Source organism: Drosophila santomea, chromosome 3L, assembly GCF_016746245.2.
Source record: "Drosophila santomea strain STO CAGO 1482 chromosome 3L, Prin_Dsan_1.1, whole genome shotgun sequence".
In the NCBI taxonomy this organism is placed as follows: domain Eukaryota; kingdom Metazoa; phylum Arthropoda; class Insecta; order Diptera; family Drosophilidae; genus Drosophila; species Drosophila santomea.
Window position 1 is genome coordinate 7020783 of NC_053018.2, and position 24432 is coordinate 7045214.

A 24432-nucleotide genomic window follows, 5' to 3' on the forward strand; every position below is an offset into this window, starting at 1 on the left:
GTCTGACTCGATAGTTTGCGAAACGGAAACGGAAGTGACACTAAATTCGTTTCGGTTTTCCCAATTGGCGACACACAGGCAGACCGACCGAACGATAGACCGGCAGACAGATACATTTAGGGAGTCCCTGGATGAACTGGCAAAAAATAAACTTCACAAAATTGTTACGTGTAATCCCCTTTATGATCTGCACCCATCCATGTGCGCTGCATCTTAAGTGAAATGGGCACACAGATGGGTGGGTGCCATCCACACAGACCCATTTTACTGCTGCCAAATCCAGGCGCAGTCCTGGCCCGTTTCTCAGCTGGCTATGACCATGGTGGCCGATGTGGCACCCGGTGGCCAGTGGGTGGCTCGCGAATTGCTGGACTCCGGCTGCAATGATGTGGATCCCATCGAGGACAACGAACTACTGCTGTTCACCGAGTGCAGCTGCTGTGGCTGATGGTACTCCGGCTCCTCGTAGGCGGCATCATCGTCGCAGTCGTGTGGATACAGCGGCACATGGTGGTGCGTGTGATGGTGGTGCGTATGCGAGTGGTGCACATGCTGTTGCTGCTGCTGCTGCTGTTGGTATGGGTGGAAGTACTGCTGCTGTTGCAACGTCGGATGTTGCTGCTGCTGCTGCTGCTGCTGGTGTGCGGCTGGTGGTGTGGTCAACGACGATGACGCTGGTGAGGCACCACCAGAAGGTGGGTGGGGCAATGGCAGTGGCAACGGCATCACCACCGGCAGCGGTTGCAGACCTCTTATGCTGTCCGCCGGGTGGGCCGTATAGATGTTGCTCCTCCTCAGGTGGTTGTTGTTTATGTTGCTGCTGCTGCCGTTGTGATGGTGATGCACACTGCCGCCGGCACCACCCGCCGCTCCACTTGCCCCGCCCGCACCACTCAAGCCGTTGCCGTGGGCGCGCTTGTTGCGAGACCACCATTGCACGTGCGTGTCTGCGTGTTGGCGAAACCGATGCAGATGCCACACAATAACAAACACGAGATGGGTGCCGAAAAATATAGAGAAAAGGGGGAAACGAGGAGGTGGGGGTTAGTTGCTGGGTCACAGTTGCGAAAACAGTCGCCGAATGTTGTGAGAGTCAACAGCGGTAAAGGCCTCATAATGGCCAACAGCGGGCACAGTGGTGCAAATCCAACACAAAGGTGTTAAAAACATACAAAACTCTTTTAAATTTTAAGCTAAAATCTTTACATATCATTTGGTTAAATGATATTTTTGTTAGGAATTTTTAAATGATTTTTTCTGCAACTCTGAGTGATTATCCACTGTGCCCACTGTGCCTGGCCTACGCCCACTGTTTTCCTATTTGGTCAAGTTGGCCATGTGGCTATGTCGAGTATTAGCACTCACCGTTGCGATTGTTGGAGGACTTTTTGCGCCGGCAGCGCACCACGGCAATCATGATGATGGCGCCTAGCAGCGCCGACAACACGGACACGATGATCAGAGTCAGTGGCCAGCCCAGTTCTGTGGCCTTTTCTGCAACACAAAAAAGGGGGGAGAATGGGTGAAAAGGGTAACGGTTAGTAACGGAAGTTATGTAGCCCTCAGCTGCCATTGCTACACTAAGAAAAAATGTGGCACAACATTTGAAAGCATAACTTAGATTGTCTAGCCAAAGATAGATACAAACTCTAACTATCAATCTCAAAAGTATATATGCATCTCCATAGTTTGTGCTACGAGGTTCAGTTGAGCCTTAATCCCAGTGCATCCCCATTGACGTTCGGACACTCACCTACACTCATTGCTACACTAAGAAAAAATGTGGCACAACATTTGAAAGCATAACTTAGATTGTCTAGCCAAAGATAGTTACAACCTCTATCTATGAATCTCAAAAGTATATATGCATCTCCATAGTTTGTGCTACGAGGTTCAGTTGAGCCTTAATCCCAGTGCATCCCCATTGACGTTCGGACACTCACCTATCGTTCCCTCGAACATGAAGGTGCTCTTGGTGGGCATCGCCCAGGAGCACAAGTCACACGTGGTCAGGCCGTCGCTCAGCACCGGCTCGTCGACGAAGAAGGGCGGGCGGGGCGGTGGCGGTACAAAGCGTCCGTTCCAGAGGCCCTGTTCGCTGGCATCGAAGGCCATTGGCGAGCCGAACAAGTCGTCATCGTCATCGAAGATGTCGAACGTCACGTCACCAAAGCTGCTCAAGTCCTCCGCCGAGCTGCTGGCCACCAGACTGGCGATGCGCGGTGGACTGAATGTGGGAAATGCGGATGCGGATACGGAGGGCAGGAGAGCGGATGCTGATGCTGATGCGGATGCGGATGCGGATATGGACACAGATACGGATGCAACTTGATTTACAACGTAACTGAGACGCGCATCGTTGCTGTAGTTGCTGTTCGCTACGGATGGCATTTTCCTTGCGTTTTCCGGGTGTGGGGTGGGGGGGAATTGAGGGAGTTTTCCGGATGAAGGGGCAAAGCTGCAATCCTTTGACGCTCCTCCTCGCTTATTGCCAGTTATCGCAGTTGTACGTTAGTCCTCCGTTTGACGCATGTTGAATGGGATTGGGATTTACGCCGGGTTTCGCCTGTTTTCTGGTTCCTTTCTTGCAATTTTTGGGGCTGAAAGAAAAATGCAAACGGAAGAAGCAAGTTAGTTTTGCCAATTAAAACCTTAATTGTGCTGTCAGTATTTGCGCAATTTCTCTCCCTAAGAGAACTTTCACATTTTTTTCAGGCGTATCGCTTTTCGTATCGCCTAAGCCATGAGCCGATTTAACATTCCCTCGCAAGCCAGAGAGAGACTCATGTCAGCAATCGTTACTAAATGACTTTTTTCTACCTATATCCAATTTGTAGCCACCCCTGCCTTCGGCACTTGCTGCCTGGCATTTGTATCTTTTCAGCTGGAAATTGAATTTTTGAACAGCTCTGCCAACGCTATCTGCCAGATACTTCGACTGCTGTGGATGCGGATACACATAGGATAGGACTTCAGCTCAACATCACACATGGCAGCCACTGCTAACGAGAATTGACAGCTTGACAGTTCGATATCAGGCTAGAAGTCAGCATTAGTTACAGTTCCGAGTGCTCAGTGTGCCTCGAATTTGCTTTATTAAAAACATCCTCCATTGTGTCAGGTCTCCTCCTTCCTCATTCAATTATTTTTCTTTTCTTTTTTTTTTCCCCCCTTTCTCGGCAGTTGTCTGAACGAACTTGATTTGCGAGGCAATAATCCTGATAAATTAACACTAATTTGCAAGCGCCACGAGCGGGCGGAGAAAAACTCGAGCTCAAATTCGAGCTAATCGGCAGGTGAAAATAAAGCAGAGTGCTTTGTTAGTTGGCTCTGCAGATATCTGGCTGTCTCTAAAGCCAAATAAATCTGTTTCACTCCACTTGGCAGTTGGCAACCCTTTCACAACGTTCTTGTTTCTCCGCTTTTCCAACTACTCTTTTTTTCATTCCGTTACCAAACCATCAGAGGCCGACACGTTTCAGGCATTAGCCAAAATTTTCAACGCTTTTCGCCCCAAAGAAATGGAAATGCACACCGGATTGGGATACAAAGAAAATTTAACTATTGGAACATGCAAAACTATGCTATTTTGTCAGGTAACTTCATGAAAATATTAAAATATATATTTTTAAATATAAAGCTTAAATCAATTAATTATTCCATTTTCATGTGGTTGGTAAACCTTTTTATTGCAGTGCACCATTTCCACTTGCCACGTGCTTAATTAAGGAAATGTGTGCACTGCACTATATGAATAAAAAGAGTAAAAAATGGGCAGTTTTTCGAGGAAAGTTTAATTCCACTTGCGCAAATAATACTTCATATGCAGAAACGCAGAAATGCAGCCGAGCTGCTGGTGCAACTTGGCCAAAAGGGGCGAGAGTTCGGTGTAAACGATATTTAGTCATTCTTGAAAATGGGAAAACGTGAGGCGCATAAATTGACGCGGACTCCAAGGAAGGGGGCAGAAAAGTGAACTTCCTTCACGCAAGCGAAATTGCGAATCCAACTGCGAATCTCTTTTGGTTTTTTTTTTGAATGAATGAACATGGCACCGAATGGTTGAGAGGTTTTGTGTGGCAGAGAGATACTGTGAAAAGCTGTGTGGGTGGCAGTAATACTTCTTCTTCACCACTGACTGGGGCTATTAATAAATTTATTTTCGCTGCATGCTTGAAATAAATTGTAGAGTCACGTGAGCCGGGGCTCAGCGCACTTTGATTTGCCTTTGATGGCAGTAAGCTCCGAAGTTTCGAAGTTCCCAAGCTGAAAAGCTGAGTCTACAGCGACGACAGCTGTCATGTGGTAGTGCGTGGGTTCCACCCATCTGGATGGCCCAAACTCCTTCTTTACCAATTCCCCAATTGAATGTCCAAAAACGCGTCTTCTGTTTCAATCGGTTTTGCGTGGAAACGTGCCTGCCAGCGGCTTCCTCTGTTTGCGAATGGAATCGAATGGAGGTGGCACCACCGCCCACCAATCGGCAAACAAACAAAACGAGAAACGCCCCGTGCGACAAAGCAGCAACAAGAGTTGGGAAATCGGGAAATCGTGAAATCGCACAATGAAAATGAAAATGAAAAGTAACAACGGGGCTGCCCCATCAATAACTGAAAGAATGCACAACAATCGATATTCACACATCGCCGAGAAGGGAAAAAGCAATTACACATGTCCTATTCAATTCCACGCAGCATATATAATATATGTTCATACATCGATTCAATATTTATATATTTGCAGTCTGTGCCGCTCAACACACTCAATCCCCCGGATATCCTCGTTCTGCTTTTTAATTAGTGCGAAATGTTTGTACATTATTTTCATTTATGCTGCTCCACGACTTTTATTTGCCCTCGAATATGAGCGTGTGTAGAAACTAATAATGCCCAAAAACAAGGGTGAACTCGGGGGAAAAACTATGCGAAACTGTAGAGAATTGCCGAAATGTGTATTTTGCGTTTTGGGTTTCAAAATTAACACACTACTCCGCCACCCGCAACTAAATTACCTAAATATGTGAGCGAAATAATTGCATGCACGCTGGGAAAATGCTTAAAATGCAGTTAAAAAGGGAAAAATTGGAAAATAATTCAGTGCATTTAATTAACGGTTATAATCTGGGGAATTACTTAGCATTGAAAGCCAACGAAATGCTCTGATAAGAGCACTGCCAGAGAAATAAATACAATGAAATCCCAATTAAAGGCAATTTTTAGGCCACAAAGGTCAGGATAAATTAATTTATTTGCCTTAAAGCCAAAGAGCGGGATGTTTTAAGCCCGAAATGTCAGAGTCTGCAACTTTGGGAGCACAACCAAAAATTGCCTCACTTGGTCTATTTCATCCTTAAAGTCGAAGAGTCATGGATATTCCGGACGTGTCTGGCATTTTTTGTTGTCGTGGCAAGGACATAGTAGTATTGCCTCAAAAATAAAACGGCATGTTGCTCTACCGAAATAATTGAGTCAACGTGCTGGCATATAATGTGAATGGGACTCGGACAAACCGAACTGATATAGCTATGCATGAAAATTGAAATTTTATTCAAATGCCCAAACAAGTACTCACCATGGCAGATAAGTGTGACGGCCATCGTTGGATTTACATAAATTATGAGCCCAAGATCTACGAACTCTCATTTTGGAGTGCAGTCCCATAGAAAGCGATATTTTCGGGCGGCGGGGAAAATTAGTTGATTTGTATGCGCGACCGAACGAAATGGAAACTAATAGAGTTGTATAACGAGTTGGTGCCTTTGGGGGCAAGAAAAACTGAAAGACTGAAAAACTGGAAAACCGCAGACCTTTATCTGCTGTTTATGCGACCCTTCGGCAGCTGATAAACTTGGCGTTTTATTGCCAATTCAAATTCAAATTGAAATCAACGAATATGTGAACGTTGGGCTGGAATTTCTGTGGGATCTTCGATCGATTTTGAAATTACCAAACACATATGCATAACACTAATGAAGCCGAGATTAGATTGGAGATTTCGTTTAGCAGCGGACTTGGGATAAAATATCCATTGTTGAGCACCTGACATGTTGGCCAGATAAGTCCAAGATGAAAATAAACATTTCTATTTTTGTGAAAGGCAGTTAAGATAGGGGGACAATGGTAAATTTTATAGCCCAGTTAAGGACTTAAGATAAGTTTTTTAGAAATTATACTATTCTCCCAATGCTGGTTTGAGATAAGTAAGCTTAGCTTCTCATAAAATTTCCCCTTTCAACAGAAAACAATGTCTTGAGCCCCAAAAACCAGCTAGTTAATGCTGTCTTGGCTTACGTCAAAATTGATGAAATTTCTCCCTCAATACCCCTGTTTTCCCTCCCAAAGAAAAGCCAAGAGATTTGAGATGCCTGATTTTCCCTTTTTGGCATCTGGGCATATTAAAACCGACTCTGAGCCACACACAGCGTGTGGGAGCCACTGCTCCCGGACTCCGGTTGTGTTCTGTGTTCTCCTCTTGGTTCCCAGATTCATAATTCTCGACAAACAAATCGCTTTATAATCCCTTTTCAAACACACTCCATCCCCATCCAAGCGGCAGGCACTTGGCTTCGTTCTAATCCTGAGCTGTCAATAAGACATTAATGCCTCGAGTAGTCTGCCTTATATTCGGCATTGGATGGGGGATGTTCGGTATTGGGTCTACGATCGAGTTACAGAAAACGCATTCTGTTGAAAGAAAAAAGGACGAACTGGTCGTAAAACCTACACATACATACGCTTACCCTCCAGATAGGGCACAACACATTTCCCTCACACTTGTTGAGGAAATCATAAAAAATGCTAAGAATTTGGTCTTAGGGGTGGGGGTGTAGGGCACTTGAAATATTTAGGGTTCAGTTCGTTGCATGTTTATGATAGATATTTTGCTTAAAATTTAATTTTCACTTGGACACAAGTTATGACTGCGAGGAGGAGTGCAGTACGTATTCCAATATTTCTGCTGCCAAGTGTCTAATGCAATTTGCCTGCGAACAAACTCAATAAAGGCTGCCCTGCGTTGAATGGATGGGGGGAACTCTGCGGATGAGCAGGAGGAGTTGGATGTATTGAAAGAGCTGGAGTAGTTGAAGGAGCTGGAGAAGCTGGAGAAGCTGGAGGAGCTGTAGGAGCAGGTTCAGCTGATAGATTCCCCAGGACAGCCGCGGGCCACACACGCGCAGAAAGGAATAGAAGGCAGCTTTGGAGCCTCACCTTTTGGCTGGGGCCACTGTGCTCTTCGCAATCATTTTTCTTGCCAGCAGCAATGGTACAGTGAAGCCCCTTTACACTCTACCTCTCAGCAGATGCGCTCTCTGTTTGTTTCGCTTTCAGGTGACTGCACTGTACCGTACAAAAGAGCTGGCCTGCAGCCAGCAGTCCATCCATCCATCGACTCATGGATGTTCCGAGTGCCGACTCCCAGGGAAATAATCAAAAGCAGAAAGCGAAAAAGTAAAATAAATACGAAAATCAATATGTAGGCGTAAGCAGCAGCTAGGTATCCATAAGATACAGATACACACACACACACACACACATACAGGAAACATAAAATGAATTAATTCCTTGTTGTTGGCACAGGCGAACAACGCAGTCTAATCGAAAAGCAAGTGAAAACAGTCACTACCGCCTTTACACTGCCATCGAGAATATTGAAATATGATTAATTCCCATTCTAGACCCATGGCTAAAGTTCATAAATAAAAGCTGTCTATGTTTTCTGATTGCAGATTGAGCATTTTAAATGTTTAATATAGTTACTTCTTCATAAATCACGTGTACATCTTCGGCTAATGTTTCCCCAGTGTACTCCACTCCTTCCGCCAAGAACAATAACTTCTCCCAATCTGCTTGGTGGGCGTGGCTGGCAAAGACTGTGCAAACATGTTTAGGGCGGCTGAGAGCTGCAAAAGCCCGACAAAAACAACAAAAAAAAAGAAAAGGAAAAACAAGGACAGAGACACAAATCTTGGCACATAAAACAATTAGCAGGCTGTAGCAGGGGAAAAATGGGTATGAGTAGAAGAAGGACTATGCGGCTTAGTGGAGGGTGTGGCGAGAATAAATGACAACAGTTTCGGGGCTGTGGAAATTAGTTTGAATCCCCCCAGTACCCCCTATCACCACCACATTCCCACATTCATATTTTATTCTATTTATTTTTCTTCATGTTTTTCGGGGCTGCAGAAATTTATGAATATTAAATGAGCAGAGTCAAAGCCAGCAGAAATTTATGGCACATGCAAATGCCTCATATATCAAGTGGCTGTGTGAAGTCATAAAGCACAAAAAACAAATCTGGATGAGAGGAATAACCAGGAGGAAGAGGAGGAGTAGGAAGGACAAATGTCCAGTCTCTAGGACAATGTCAAGCCGAAAGGACAGGACATGGCAGGACAAACAAATTTCCAATCGCAAGCAAAACATTTTCCCTGACATTAATAGCAAAATAGGAAAATACATATGAAGCCGGAGGACTTTCATTCGCCATTGCCTTATATAGAGATAATGCAAAGGCGGGGTATGTCATCATGTCTGCCTGTTTGACTGGCAAAAACAATAGATTAACGTTCTCTGCTTTTGTCCTGGCCGAGAAGGCGACAGAAAAAGGTCAAAGTTGGTCGAAAATCTGCACAATGCGGGCCTCGATGTTAAAATAATAAAGAAATGGGGCTGTGGGCTGAGTGATAAATTGAAATACCCATAAATATATTATCGTGTCAGGACAAAGTTTACCAGCAAACTGAAAAGTACAAAAAAACGTGTAGATAAAAATCTCTATGAACTGGCAAAAGTCTTGAAACTTTTCATTGGGTTACCAGGTTAACTACTAACCCGCCCCTGAGAACCCACCATCAAATTAAGAACTTTCAATGGCTTTCAATAAACTTGATTCCAACTCTCACTCGAATCGAATTATAAATAAATAAATACATAAAACAGCCGGCAAGGAGGAACTCTTTGCTGGGTAGCTCATAAACCAAGCTAAAAACCGAGCAGATAAAAGCCAATGCCAAAGCAGTCAACAATATTGGCCAAGACGACGCAAAATGGCCATCAACTTTAATTGAGTTGAAGAGCAAAGGAAAAACACCAGCACAACCAGCTGCTGAACTAGAAGTAAGAAATATCTTCGACTTTGCTCAAAGGGAGGAAAAATCCACTGAGCTGAGCTGAGCTGGCCGACAGCGGAAGGAATTTTAGCAAATTAGATTGTTTTCCACTTGAGTTCGTTTTAACGCTTACAGACACAGACGCCCAGCAGTCAGGAGCCGGCCCCACAGAAAAACTCTGGCCCCAAATGGCACTGACTCAGCTCAGTCTTGTAATCTCATTGCCATTCTCCGGCTTTTTCGGGCAGTGGTGCTTGGTACTTGTTTTACTGTTTCGGAGTTACCTTTCCACCTGCCCCCGCACTTTACAGTTCACCTACACTGCCAGAATATTCATAAAACAACTTTTGTTTCATTCAAAAATATTAATTACTATTATTGCTATACTTACATACATAGCTGCTATTTGAAAGTGACTTACTTAAAGCAATGTTTAAGGGTAAGCAATCATGTAAGCAATCCTTTTATCGTTGATTTTCTTGCTAAAATGGTAAGTTCCCAATTATTTTTGTGCGCGTGTAGCTGGAGTTTTGGAGGCACTGCAGCCACCCACCGAGCGGCTGCGAAAAGCAGTAACAAGCCCCAGAAGAACAACGAGGGTAAGTGGAAATGTTGCCGGGTTTCCGTTCCCTGGAACAATCATCACTCACTCGGTCGGCACAAAATTGATGATAATAATCGCACGTACTGGCGGGGCCGGCAATTGGAGTGCTGAGGAGTGGGTACCAGTACCCAATCCCTGTTCCAATCCCAGTCCCAGTCCCAGTCCCAGTCGCAGTTACAGTCCCACCGGGCTGCTCCGCTTTTCGAGGGGCAGCAGTAATACCAGGGCTTACCGCCCGAGCTGCGCTCCAGATGATGGCCAACAGCTGCTCCAGCAGAAAAACTCCAAAGGGACACCTTGCAGCGCTGTCATTAAAGCCAATAAAGTGGTCGCCAAATGACATTGTCAGCGCGTCGCTTCAAAGGCAGCTGCTAAGCCCCCATTTCCCCCCCCCCAATCCAAACCCAAAATGCACACAGGGAAAAACACCCAACTCCCCACTGTACCTCAGCGTGACGAACCCACTGTATTCCCGATTTTGCTCCAGTTTTTTGTTGGTTTCGCTCGCTTTTTGTTTTTGCCTTTGCTTTTGTTTTTGTTTTTATCAGCGACAGCAAAAAATGAAGCGAATTTATCTCTATTACAGCTAGCTGCTGCCGTGCCACGCCCCTTTGTTGACGCGCCCATCATTTGTATTGTTGACATGTTGTGCCAGGAGGCGAGGGCGGGGGCGGGGGCGCTGTTGGATTCGGGGGCGTGGCTGGCAAGTGATAGAGCTGATACAGATTTGAGCAGACAGCTGCGGATGAGACTCCAGGACTCTAAAAGCAAACTCGAGTTGAGCCCACTTTGGACATTTTGTGAAAAATGATTGATGGTCCTCCCAAAACGATTTTCCACTTTAAAGCCAACAAAAAAAATGCGAATCGAAATTACGCAGTTAGCGAAAATAATGGAAAATACTTAGCGCACTCAAGATAATCTTTGAGTAAATCTAGGCTGTTTGTTATTGAAATATAATACGTGTTTAATTGTAATCGATAGCTGAAAGTTTTTAGGGATTTTACATGACCACATTCCATGGTTCCTTGTCAAGGCAACTTTAGGTTAATTCAGAATTAACTGAGTTTTATTTCAAAGTTTTCTTAGGAAATTCACAGTGAAAGGCAACCTGTTTCTTTGTCACTCTATTAATCCACTTGCAGAATTAATCTAACCAATCCAACACAACGAACTGGGAATGTTCCCACAGTAAAGAGAAGACTCTCCCTTTACATTCTGCATAATAAATCAACATAAACAATTTTCCAAAATGTAAATATCATAAAAGATTGTTAACATTAACTGTCTAATTTGTTGTCATTCCAAGTGGCCACCGCCGCCACCATCATCATCAGTCCCACATTTTAGATGTTCAGATGTCGTCGTCTTCGCCTCTCGAGAGCTTCTTCAGTAGAAATGCAGAAGTCGGAGTAGCAGCGACATGATGGAGGGAAGGCGGCAAAATGGCCTGCAGCGATTCTGGCCCAAAAGCTGGGGGAAAAAAACAACAGCAGCAAACACAAACGTGAAAAGCTACTCAACCAGCAGAAGTGGAAACGTGTTTGTGGAGCCCGCACGCTAATAACTCCGCTTTTGACGGCGGGTAAATTAATGACAGACCAAATCATTTTGGCCAACTTAAATCACTGTTAAAAGCGGCAGACACAAGATGAAGTAGCACTCAGATAGAGCCTCCCCAAATTCTGTACAAACATTAATAAACCAAAGGCTTTTAGAGCTTCCCCCAAAAACTAAAAAAAGTAAAAAGTAAAAACGAAGTAGACAAAGAAAAACGCAGCGCTGCAACTGCATGCATAATTTGCCGACCAACGGTTTCCACTAAAAGTTTTTCACTGGAACGCGACGAAGGTTTTTCCATCTTCCTCTCATTTTTATTTTCTGTATTTTTGGTAAGAAAAACCGTTGTCTTGTCTGCGTCGGAATATCCGATTCCGAATCCAAATCCAAATCTGAGAGAGTCCAGGGCCTTGGCATGACCATGACCATAGATATAGCCATAGTGGCTTGAATTCCAAATGGAGACGACATGGAAAACCTTTTATCCAAAAGTGCTTTCTGCTTTCCCCGCGCCTCCTCCTCTTTCAACATTTATATATATATTTTTTTGGTTTTCTTTTCACCCCTGCCATCTTTAGTGAAGATGTCTGTATTAGCCAGGCAAATGCAACTGGAAATTAGGCAACAGACAGCTCAGTCGACTGAACAAAGCAAAGAGGAGCCAGCACAACTACGTTAAACACTGGGCCCAATAATTTGTGGCTGCAGTCTGGCGGCTGAAAGCCGAAAAAAGATACTTCTCAGGGGAAAAACACCACACAAAGAGGCAACAAAACAGAAAAAAAATAACAGAGGCCGCTAATTTAGTTACTAACGCTTCCCAAAAATGAGAAAACAAAAACAAGAACACGGGAGCAAAAGACCCAAAAGGGCCAAAAACCCTCATGTACCTGCGGTTAACTGGCCAGTGCAGTTTAGTGTTTGTTGTTCGATGGTGGAAATTGTGTAGCCGCCGCTGCTGATGATGGCTAATTAGTTGCCCCCCTCTCGCCACGAAACTGAATTATCTATCATATGATGATGTCTTAGTTCGCCGGTTAGAACAACAATAGTATTGCCTTCTATCGGGGGTGGTGGTGGGGGAAACCCCCTAATTGACCGCCTTTGTTGGGTGAAAATTGCTGCACATTAAATGGCAACGCAGACAAAGGGGAGACATCGTAGTTTTCTATATATTTCCAGCTTTTCAACTCTTTGGTGCCAACCGCAATTTAATTGGTCTAATAAAAGTTGGACACAAAAAGCGAGGAGCATCCATATGTACATATACATATATACTTTAATGCTAATGTGCACACATTTGTCGGGCAATCCACATTAATCAGCATTGGGGCAGACCAATGGCGGCGAAAAAAAAATTTATTCAGGTTTATATATTGTATTTTCTGTTTTACGCTTTTGTCGGGAATTACGTAATATATGTTTTGCGGTTTCACGGTTGTTTCTGGGTTCGGAATTGTGTTCTCCGGTGTTACAGCCAACTGAAGTTTTAATTATAAGAGCGGTTTCAATTAAGCGCAGCTCTGGCATCATTAGTAGGAACCAACATTTGCAGGCATTCATTAAAATGGCTTACTATGAATATGCTTCTATTACAAAACTCAATTTACATTTTAAACTATCGTATTGTATTAACTTTTAAATTCAATTTATGCTGAAAATAAGTTGCCAGTCAAGTTCCTACTGATATGCCAAGTTATTTTTAGTTCTCCCTTCTATCCTTTTTCAGTTTCATTATCTTGCCACTGCCTATTGATATCCTACACATTGGAATGCCTCTTTCAACACACTCGCACTGGCAACCCTCAATTTCCCCGAATTTCCGAACCCTTTAGCCCACACATTCCTGGCATATTTCCCCCACTAGCACTTCACTTGGGGCAACCACAACGGGAAACAAGCTCCTTGGCTAAATGGGCATGCAGAGCATATTACATTTCCTTGGCCAACTCGAAATTCTTTCACCTGTCTGAAATTAAATGCCAACTCCAACACCTTTGCAACACCACCACACACCACTGTTGCCTGTTTTCCGATATTTGTTTTAATTTCAAGCCAACCGCAGAGTCAGAAATGTGGCACCCACGCCCGAAAAACCTAAAACCTAAAACCCAAAATCAAAAGCAAGAACCGAATGAACCTTGGCCAAATGATGCGTGAAATTCAATACAGTAGCTGCGCTCCGCCCCCTTCTATATACATACGTACTTTCAGGACCCTGGGTCTGTTAGTGTAAACACAAGCCGCATAAAGCAGTCCTGAATCCCGCTCCTCAATCCCAAAAGGCAGTAAAAAGGATGAGCAGTGGTGGTGGTGGGGGAAGGGGCAGGACGAAGGACGATGATGGGCTGACTAAGTGTTCCTTGAGTTTTATTTTTTTCGGTTCGGTTCGGTTAAGGTCGGGGTTCTGGGGCTCTGGGTTTCTGCTGGTGTTTGTTCTCCGCCTTGCCGAATGTGTGAAAAGGCATCAAATGGCGTTAAAAATGCTTAAGTACACTAACACAAGTTATCACTTCAAGAAAAAATGTCGACAAACAATAGAAATTCACTGTTCGAAAAAGAAAGTAAGTGATTGTTTAGTTTTGTGATATAAAGATAAATGTAAAGAGAAGAATACAGAAGTTAATGCATTTAGATTAATAATAATGAATAAATTCTAAAATTTGATAATATTTTCTTTAAAATAGATCTAGAATTTGCAGAATAGAAATATTGGCTTAAATCCTTTAAGCACTTGTACTGAAAATTCGAGGAGCTCAGGACATTTCTGCAAGTGCACATGTCAGTCAGTCTGGGCAGCTTTGGGAATGGTTCTTGGGCCTGGGTTGGATTCTGTCTGTGGGCTGGGGATTGGGATTGGGATTCTGCTTGGGTTTCGACTTGGGTTTGGCACTGGTACTGGCACTGAACCTGCTGCGACCATAAATTCCATTGATTGTCGCGCCAGCGTTTTGTATGACAAGTTCGAAGTCTTGTATTGTCTGTCGCCTCGTTTTGTCTTGCGTTTGTATGACTTCTGGTACCAGCCAGCCACACCCTGCCCCTGCCCCTGCCGTCCCCCGGCAACCCCCTGATGGCCTTTGAGAAGCCCCCCCTTCAACACTCCCCCCTGTAACTCCACCTCTGCTGCCACTCACCTGCCAGCATTCGTTTGTTTACTGCCTGCTGCCACTGCCGCTGCCGCTTCTTTAGTTTCTTGAGTTTCCCTGGCCCGCATGTCACAAAAACCGAATCTGGGAGTCCGGAGTCCGGAATCCCCGGCCCTGCGATCCGCCACTTGGGAAGTGTGAAGCGGAAACCAAACAAAAGCCGCCTAAAACAACTGCAGGTAAGACCAGGTTGGCCAGCAGATAAGACGTCTGTCTGACGTCCTGGGCATAAGCGAATTTTAATATTGTATACTGAGCTGTGCCAGAGACTCAATCTCTGCTCAATCTATTCAATCTCTGAGGCGCTTGCTTTTCTCACTTTTAGTTTTTGTTTACCTTAGAACGAAAAGGGGGCAACAACGAGAAACTTTAAGAGAAATCTCCCAACGTGCCAACGCTTTTTGATGGCCTTTTTACACCTCCAGCGACTTGAGTGCAGCGAAACTATCTGGAATCTCATTCTGCTGGCCTTTTATTTGAGTTGTCGCTGCTTACTTAACAACTTGTCGCCACGATTGCCCTCTACTCCCATGGAAAGTCGTCCTTTTTCGCCCTTCTTGGGTAACAAAATTGCCAGCATGTCCTTTGGCCAAAAGGCATAAAAAGCTGACACGAGACTCCTTTTTTTCCCTCCCTTCTCTTTGGCACCCTTATTCTTTTTTGACGGTTTTGTTTGCTGGCCTCTTTTACATAACTGGCTTCAAATTTTCCGTAGTGCCCTCAGCGTCTCTAAAGTTGGCCAAGTTTCGGCTGAAGGGTTTTCCAAGTGATGGAAACGAAATTTTTGACACGCGCTTCGAAATTCGAAAGGGGTTAAATCTTTTCACCGATTTTTGCAGAAAAGTTTAGAAACAAGCCAAAAAAAAAACAGTTAAAACTTTCTAGATTTGTAGCCACATACTCTTAAATTGCATTTGGGAAATAGTTTCAGATAACTACGACTTAAATGTGCATATTCCATTTCAATTTCGCCCATTCGCCATTTGAAAAGCATTTCAAATAATTTCCAACTTTTTCCTTTGTCACCTAAAAACTTTGTCCTCGAAGGCGGAGTAACTTTAGCCAACACATTCGGCCATCACTTATTGTTACTGTCGAAAATTCCTTTTCCACATTTCCATCGAACTTGGCCACACACATACACACGCACACACAGACTTGGACAAACTGCTAAATTCTTTGGCCAGCGAGAAAAAGAAGTGGGAAAGTGGAGGGTTGTGGGGTGGGAGCAGGAAAGCCAATCTCTTTTTAAGCTGTTCAACAAAAAAAACTTTCACTTTGTTGCCCAGGACGATCAACGCTAGAAGTTTGGTCCTTCGGGAGGTGGGGGAAAAAGTTCTAAAAAGTTCCGGTATTAAGTCCATTTAACCCGCCATTGAACTTTACGCCTCAACGACCAGCTAATGCAACAAAAACTGCAAAACCAAATCTACGTAAAACCAACAACCAGACTTAAAAACTACAAAAAACTAAAAAAAAAAACACTATGGAAACCAGAGGACCAGCAAGGACAACAAAGTAAATGAGCAGCCTGCCAAAGGGATGAGGACGAAAATCGAGCAGGCAAATGTGCAAAAAATGGGAAATGAAACGAAAAACTTTTGTGGCAACAGAATTTTCCCTGTTCGCCGTGTTCTCTTTTATGGTTTTCTATTTTTTTCTTGCACTTGCAACCTGCAGAACAAAAAAAAAAAATAAATAAAATGAAGAAAGAGGAAAATTCAATAAAATAACGCTTTCCATCTGAGGCAAGTAGTAAGAGGATGAAACTAAAATAAAGTTTTCCCCGTGCGTCGTGGTGAGGACAATTTTCGTGAAATTTGTACAGCCACGCCCCCCTGACGGGTCTGCCGCCCCCTTTGGATCGGAAGGTTCGTACCGCCATGTGGCATTAAAGTTTAACAATGGACGCTGGCGCGTGTGAAAGAAAGGAGCGAAGAAGCGAACGGAAGTAAAAGAAACCGCAAAAGTATTTCAAGAAGCAAAAAGAATGGAGCAGGGAAGCGGAAGAAAGAGGAGGGCGGAGGCGGAGACCGAGGCGGGGGCGTGGCATTGGCGGCCATTTGTACTTAAACTGATCTATTTTTGTTGTAGCTCAAGTTTCTGCCCCTGCATCGGTATCCGTGTATCTGTATCTGTAACTGTAACTGAAGCTGTAGCTGTAGCTATATCTGTATCTGTATCCATGTGTAAGCGTGCGTTTATCCTGCTTACAGTTACACAGATAAACATTTTCGTTAGGGATAAAAGTGCAGGAGCAAGAAAATAAGATGGTGGGGCTGAGGATTCTAGCAGCACATCCTTGGAATCCGCCCACCACGCCCACCACCTGCAACCGCCCACATTTTGTGTGTGACTTGTTTGAATGCATACTTTGTCTGGCGCTAGCAAAATGTTAAATTCACAGGCAGCATATGCTGCACTGGATAAAGAAGACAGCCAGTGGCGCCCCAAAGGGGGTATATACTATATATTATTCCTAGCATTCTGCTAGCATTCAAGTAAGAAATATCAAAGACTTGTAATCTTTGGGAATTATTTTGTAGGTATTATATAAAATGTATATCCCAAAACCCCTTGAGATACGTCCTGGAACATCCATGAGAATTCCGCCACTGCCTTGGCATCGCACAACTTGCTATTATCGCAAGATAAATGCCAGTTCCACATAACTAAGACTTACCCAGAGTCCTGGCTGCGCTGCAGCTTGTTCCAGCAGCTGGATGGATGCTGGTTTTCAGCCTGCTTGGATGAGTCCAACAAAGCTGCTAAGCCGCCGGCAAGGATGAGCAGTGGAAAACGGAGCAAATGCAAAGGGGTTTTGTGGAGGCGAAAGGCAGGACGAACCTGCATAACTGATGGCTCCACCAGATGCAGGCCTCCCACAGGATGAAACTGGGCGTGCAGCCTGGAATGGTGGCATTTGCGGCATCCCTTGCACCGAGATCCTGGCGAACTCGTTGCGCCCCGGAATTTTAATAGAGCAAATTTTAACAACAAGCCAGAAAAATAAGAGCGAATAGAAATGCAGAGGGAAGGATGAATTTGTGCGCCGTTTTATTCTGCGCTGGTAATAAAACTTCAAAATGAAGTTTAGAAAACTTTTTAAATGCCTTGCGCCAAGACGATGGACAGGCGTTGAAGTATGGGGCGTTTTGCCTCCACCCTGCTGCTCAAATTCCGCCCCTTCCTCAATAATTTAACCACGCACAAGGCACACACCCACTGAGTGGAGAAGCAAAACAAAAAAAAAATATATAAATAAAACAGGGCCATTATAATGATGATGACGCCTACAACACAACGCCCACGAACACGCCCCGTTTCGGCAACGGCCTCGTAGGATCCGCGCAAAATGCTAAACGGGCCCCAAGGACCAACGCAGCCAGGACACACGACTCAACTTGGCTCGGCTCGGCCAGCTTTTTGCAAATTTACGATTATGATTATTACAAGTCGACGTTTTCCGCCAAGGATTCAAGGATTCGTGTAGCCGTAGTGAGTGGGAGTGAGCCTGACATTTGGCCAGCTGTTGGCGAGGTGGCTTCCTACTCATGCCTTTCCCCAGATGAAGAACAAGTGCAAAAGAATGCGTCAAGGCATTTTAGCACTTTGCCCCCAGACAGAGTCCCATCTGAGAACGCCCGAGACCCCCATCCAAAGTTGGGCCAAAGTTATTACAACTCTTAAAGATGCCACCGGGGCAGGATGTATCCTAGGGATGTGCTGGATGTGCTGGATGAGTGGGTGGTGGTTGGTGGGAGTTGGTGGTTGGGCGGAGACATTGACCTCCAGCGGGTTGTTGGACAGCGTCTGGAAATCGGCAAAATTCCATGGGGCATAATAAACGTAAGATAAAAGTCAAAGAGGGACAAAAATTATATAATAAACTGTACAACGAAATGAAATTATTGCAACAAGGGTGGCCCAAACTGGGGACATTATCGGGGGGCTTCGCTGTACTTCGCTCTCGAAGCTGGTAAATAAAAGTTTGATGTGCAAGCATTTCGTAAAGTTGGCAAAGTTTATTTGCACGTTGGCTTTGCAAATACACTAAATGGAGTTTGGTTGTGTCTACTTAAGTTTTTCATTCAGCATGGAGTTACTTTAATTAAATCTGTTATGAAATTGGAGTACATTACCAATGCTTTAAGAAAGTCACATAAGTTGTCTAGATACCAAGTTGTGTCGTTCTAGTTCACTTGTTGGTATAAATCACATATAGAGTATTGAAACAGAGACACACCTAAACAAATTTCGTTCCGCGCTTGTTATTAAAACTTTAAACATTTTGCAAACTCTCTGGAGGGAGATCGAAAAAATCTGTTCTCTGTTCTCCGGGCACTGTTAAAAAATTCTGAACTTTTGGGCTGGGTGCTGTGGACACAGACACACCTACACACCGGTACACACGTACACCGAGGGGCACAACAATAAGCCAGGAATGCAGGTGGGCGAGGGGTTGGGATGGGTTGGGGGGCCCAAGGAGAAAAGCACAGGGCGCTTTGGGCTTATCAAGTTGAGCGCATCAAATTCTCAAAAATAATATACCAAATCATAAAAGCATGACGATGAGCAATTTACCAAAGCCAAATACTCAGAGACGAAACAAACACGGTATGAACTGAACAAAAAAAAAAAATGGGACGGCATATGGAAGGAAAAGATTCAAATCAAGAACGTGCCCCAAACGAAGCAGAAGAAGAAGTGGCCCAGTCAAGACGATTATGTACGTATAAATAGGTATACTTTCGGTTGCGCTGTAAAAACAACAAACTAAATGATTAATGATGAACCGCTTTTGTCTGCTAGCAAAGCATTTCATTTTCACTTTTTCCATCACGGCTGCTCTTGCTCACTAGAAGAAAACCCCCTCAATTGGAAATTGAAAATGTTATTTTTCAACTTGAACTTCGATTGCTGGCATCGCTCGCTCGCTTTCCATTGCTGGTCGTAATCACTTTGTCATTGCCATCATTTTTCAGCATCAATTGTTTAGCGGCTCGACATAAATTCACTTCAGAAAGAGAACTTGCTTTGGGTCTGGGTCTGGGTCTAATGGAAATTGAGAGATACAAGAATCGAAGCCGAGCAGCTCCAAGTGGCCCGTCACAAATGTATCTGCCCAGATGAAACTCGGAAAACTCGATGGGCCTCATCCTCAGCCACAGCCTCAGCTTCAGTCTGAGCCTGATGGAGTGGACTTCCCTGGAATTGGCCTACAGCTTGGCCCGCTTTCAAGTCGCACCGAACCAGAGATCAAAAGAAAAATCGTTGACTTACTCCAGACGAAGTCAGGCTTGAGCTTAAGAATAAGGCCTAAAGTTGCAGGAACATTACCTCAATATATTAAATGATCTAGTAGTTATATTTAGTTAGATTTAAGATCAGTTTTAACACAAATACATGTGTATAACCATTTAATTTAATTCGAAATGTGAAACAAACCGATTTCAAGCTGAATGTCAAAGCCTTACATTTATGTTAGTCACAAGCGATTTGTTATGATAAATCCAGATTTCTCTGGTTGTATTTAACGAATCGCCACGGACTATGGTTTGGTTACTGGGACTATTGCCAATCCTTTGCGCCAGCGTTTTAGCTTCTCGTAAAGATAACAGTGCTAATAGCATTATACTCAACGAGGGAACTATAATGGTAAACACATCTACTTCGGGTCTCACGGAAGCGGAGGGAAAGACTTATGTGCCAGGACCTGGATACATTCAAGAGACCGTCATTGGCAAAAAACCGAGTTCTTCAGGCCGGCAGTTGCCAGGTCTTGGAAGTGATATCGTTGTTGTGAGCGAAAGTAAGCAAACGAGGGGCAATGAACAAAATATTGTTAACTCCAGAGTGCAAACGGTTACCAGACAGCCCAACAAGCCTAGAAAAGATCTATTTCATGGTGGAAACAAGCCCAACTTTCCTAGAAAAGATACATTTTATGGTAGAAACAAGCCTGAAAATTATCCTTTTAATGGTAGATACACGCCCATCTATCCTAGAAAAGATCTATTTCATGGTAGAAACGAGCCCAACAATCCTAATAATGATCTATATTATGGTGGAAACAAGCCCAACTATCCTAGGAAGGATCTATTTAATGGTAGAAACAAGCCCAACAATCCTCAAAATGATCTATTTGATGGTATAATCCGACCTAACAAGCCTAAAAATGATATATTTCAGGGTATAGAGGTGCCAAGAAATATTTATGAGGCCCTTGAACATGAAATCATTGACCACGATCATCACGATTGAAACATCCTTCAATTATTCATTTAATTGGGAAGGAAATACATTTATTGTGAATCGAAAAATAAATCCATATATTTTCAAAGCTAACCTGTTTGCAATATTCGTTTTCTTGCATAACAATAACAAACAATAACAATACAAATTATAGAAATTGCTCTTATAAAATTGAAAGCATTTACAATAAGACCAACTAATCTTGGATTTCACGGGAAAAGTAGTTTTAAACACCTGTCTGTTTCTATTTAGTTTGTCGTAAGTTTTTAGTTGTATCGTGCCTGTCTGGCGAATAAATTCTACCATAAATCATTCCAGGAATCGAAGAGAAGGCTGTTAACAAGCGCAGTTGTATCTCAAAAGGCCAACCGCCTGCCTGATGGAAAGGAAATGCAGAATTCTTGAAACTCACCTCGTTTTGATGTGCAGCGCTGTGTGTTTGTGTGTGCCAATTAGCCCGTTACGTTGCCAATTGGAATGTTCACTTGACTTTGCCGTGTGCTCAATGCGGTTTTTATGGCCAATGTTGCAGATGCTGTTGTGTTCCTGTTGTCCTGCTGTTTTCACACGGCGACAACGCGGCGTAGACGTAATCCACAACTTGAGCAGCGTTTGGAGTGACTCGTTGTTGTTGCTTCACTTGCTTCACTTGCTTTAGTTGCTTTAGTTGTTGTTGTGTTGCAAGGATAACGGTAATTAACCCGTCGGGGTCGCCGCCTGGCCGCAATTGCATGCCACTCGTTGGGTTATTGGCCGCCACCGAGCCGCTCGCTTGACACTTTTCAAACTTTTTCTCTCGCAGTTGGGCAGCTTTTTTATTCGCACACTTTAGAACACACACACACTGGTGTACACACACACACACACACGGGGACACACTTCACTATGCGCTAATTTTTTTTATACCGCGACTGCATTTGCTTGCCTTTTACACTTTTTGCCTGAGTCCGCGTTGCAAATCTTAGCGCGTTGTTTTTAAAGAAAATTCCAAAGACGACGACAACGGCAGCCGTGTTGTTCTCTATGTGTTTTTTCCCTACTTTTTTTTTGTAGATTTGTTTTCTTTTTGTTTTTGTATTATTTTGTTTTTTTTTTGCCGGGTCTGGCGCTCCGGCGGCAGCTCTTCCGCAGAAACAAGCTGGCAAGCAGGTTGACCAAGACCAAACCGCGTCCAAGATGCAGCAAGGAGTTCGAGGTGGAGGTGAAGGTGGTCGCTGCTGGCTGCTAGCTGGTTGCTGCTGCTGCCTGCTGCAGCAAGTTGCAGCGAAAGAAGTTGCAAGTTGCAGGGGCGCGGCTGTGGGCTGCGGGCTACAATCTGCAATCTGTTTGTGGCATTAAATCAGTGAACCAAGACGACGCTCCTCCGCTCGGCGGCCAGATTTGTTTATGCCTCCTCACTGGTTATGCAAATTTGTACTACAGCTGTACGTACAGCTCAATTAACGCGGCATTCTTGGAGTATTCTGCCAAACTGCCGATCGCACACATTGATCACCGCACAAAATCACTTAACAATCGGCCTTTCTGTATCATATCCAATCATATAATGGGTACCCTAAGTTGTAACTAATGTTGCTGATTGGGTGGGGGTTGCTATGTTGCCAATGTTGTGAGCTGTTTTTGTTGGTTCTGTTTTGTTTTTTTTTTTTTTTTTTTTTTTGTTTGTGGGGATATTGTCGTCCGCGGCCCGCTGACTTTTCGGCTGGCAACGTTTCGAACCGGTCTCAAGTACAAACTGAACGGCACGCACTGGGAACAGGTCCGTCGAGGTCCGTGGAACATGGGCGGAACGCCATGGAAACGGCACACTCAATGCCCCCCAAAAAAAACTCACTCAATTGTTGAGTGAAAAACTCGAGTCACTTTGGGAGCAAGTCGGTCAGGTGTTTAAGCCGCTGCCGCAGTTGCGTCCGCATCTAATTGTGAATGATTTATGTGGGTCGTCGTCCCCCACCGGGCGGCACCACCAGCAGCTAGGAGCAGCAGCAGCACCACCACCACCACCAGCAACACCAGCAACACCAGCACCACCACACCATCGATATGCAGCATTACATCGGGGCATCAACGAATCCACTCTTTTGGCCCAAAGAAAGTGCCATAAGCCGTTGCCGCTGGAATGGTGCATGTTGCTTTTTTTTGTTACCGCCGCTGCAGTTCGCACAATTGAAATGAATATTCAGATGGCCCAAAGAGCGGAATCGGAAGAGATTGGTGAGGCTTTCAAGTGGGCAGGAGTGTGCCATCCTACACGGAGAAAAAAATAGAAAATCTATTAGTGATTTGCGTGTGCTACAAATATTAAAATGCACACTTTTTTGTTAGCTTACAGACTTAAACCAAAGTCAGCTGGGAAAAGCTCAAAATTGCATGCTGTAAGTACGAAATCCTCAATTTATTTTCTCTGTGATTTGAGCGAAAAACAGTTGCCATTCAGTTGGCTTAATTCCGGGCAGGTCCAGGTCGTTGGCTTTAAATTATCAACGGGACAAAGGACACTGCCCAGCTGGTCAAGTCGCAACTCCCAACTCCCAACTGGCGGTGTCCACTGGCCATAACTAAAATCGCCAGCACATTAACAGTTCGTGCAGATGGCGATGGTGTTGGTGATGGTAATGGTGACTCAGGCGGCGAGGTCAGACTGGTCTGGTCTGGTTTGATCCCTTTTGGGGGAGGAAAAGCACCTGCTTTATTATGCAAAAGTTTGCCGGCTCCGTCAGGTGAGTGTCCGTGGAAAATTCTGAGGTAAAAGCGGCGAGGAGTTAAAGGCGGTTCCTGGGCTCGGACACTACTTAAAATCTAACCAGCGCAAAAAACCTGCTTCAAAGGCCAGTGAATGGTGGAAAAAGCACTTAGTTGTTGCTCTTATCAGTAATTAAACTTTATATCATTAGGTGTGTTATCAAAAGAAATTATGGCAAGTGAATACTGCAAATGGACATTTAAATGGGAGTGATGCAGCCTGTAATTTGGTTCTATGAATGAAGAGTTTGATGTCAAAGAAAATTGATGCAGAAACTTTTCTCTATTTGAAACCGATTTATATAAATATCTCTTTTAGTCCTTAACACATATAACTCTTGACCATTAACTTAGTGTTTAGTAGAGCTTAAACAACGTTTTTATCTCCAGCTGGCCTAGCACCGAGAAATTCTTGAAATAATTCATAAATAAATTCAATCAGGCCTTCAGCAATTCCTTGAGAAGTAAACGCTTAGAAAATATGCATTAAAAGTCAATCTTAATATAGTTAGCCATCTTCAGCCATTCGCTCCACCTAATGTCTTGCGACTGCTCAACTAATTCAAGATGGACAGGGCCGACACTCAGATGGGCTAGACAAGTTCGATGCCTTGGATGGGCATCCGAGTGGGCCAGGCCCACCTTCTCCTGCTCCTCCTGCACCTCCAGCTCCTCCTTCACCATCGACCATGACTCCACTGACAGGCAGAAGACGTCGTCGACGAGTCAGGGATTCGATTCTGGGATGACGATGCCGCGATACATTGCCCGCCAGAGAGCCTTTCGAATGATTTATGAGAAATGCGCCGTTTCTCCGTCTCCGTCTCTGAAGACGGAGCGCCAAGTCAAGACAAACAATTGACATTTGATGGATGCGTAACTTGTGCATTCAAATGCAACTAGCCAAGTTGAAAGGGGGGCCAAGACAGGGACCACGTTATATTTGACAGAACGGCGGAGAGGCGTCGGCTAATTGTTATTGATAATCGCATTGGCTGTGTTATGTCTTAGTT

The 24432-nt window shown here is 44.2% G+C and overlaps 2 protein-coding genes and 1 pseudogene across 3 annotated transcripts; 1 reads left to right on the forward strand and 2 right to left on the reverse strand.

Annotated features, from left to right (window-relative positions):
* Positions 1-164: 164 nt before the first annotated feature.
* LOC120449492 lies at positions 165-22371 on the reverse strand. Of its 2 annotated transcripts, none has more exons than XM_039631973.2 (4): positions 21090-22371; positions 1944-2600; positions 1366-1494; positions 165-947 (listed from the first exon to the last, which is right to left on the reverse strand). In XM_039631973.2, the coding sequence occupies exons 2-4, from the start codon at positions 2389-2391 to the stop codon at positions 304-306; spliced, it is 1221 nt and encodes a 406-aa protein (XP_039487907.1). In that variant the 5' UTR covers positions 2392-2600; positions 21090-22371; the 3' UTR covers positions 165-303. The 2 variants fall into 2 exon arrangements, with proteins under 2 accessions (XP_039487907.1, XP_039487908.1); XM_039631974.1 differs by lacking the exon at positions 21090-22371 and adding an exon at positions 5572-5666.
* LOC120447672 lies at positions 14056-15002 on the reverse strand (annotated as a pseudogene).
* On the forward strand, positions 19940-20770 carry LOC120449493. Its single transcript, XM_039631975.1, has one exon. The coding sequence runs from the start codon at positions 19976-19978 to the stop codon at positions 20684-20686; it is 711 nt and encodes a 236-aa protein (XP_039487909.1). The 5' UTR covers positions 19940-19975; the 3' UTR covers positions 20687-20770.
* Positions 22372-24432: the final 2061 nt, after the last annotated feature.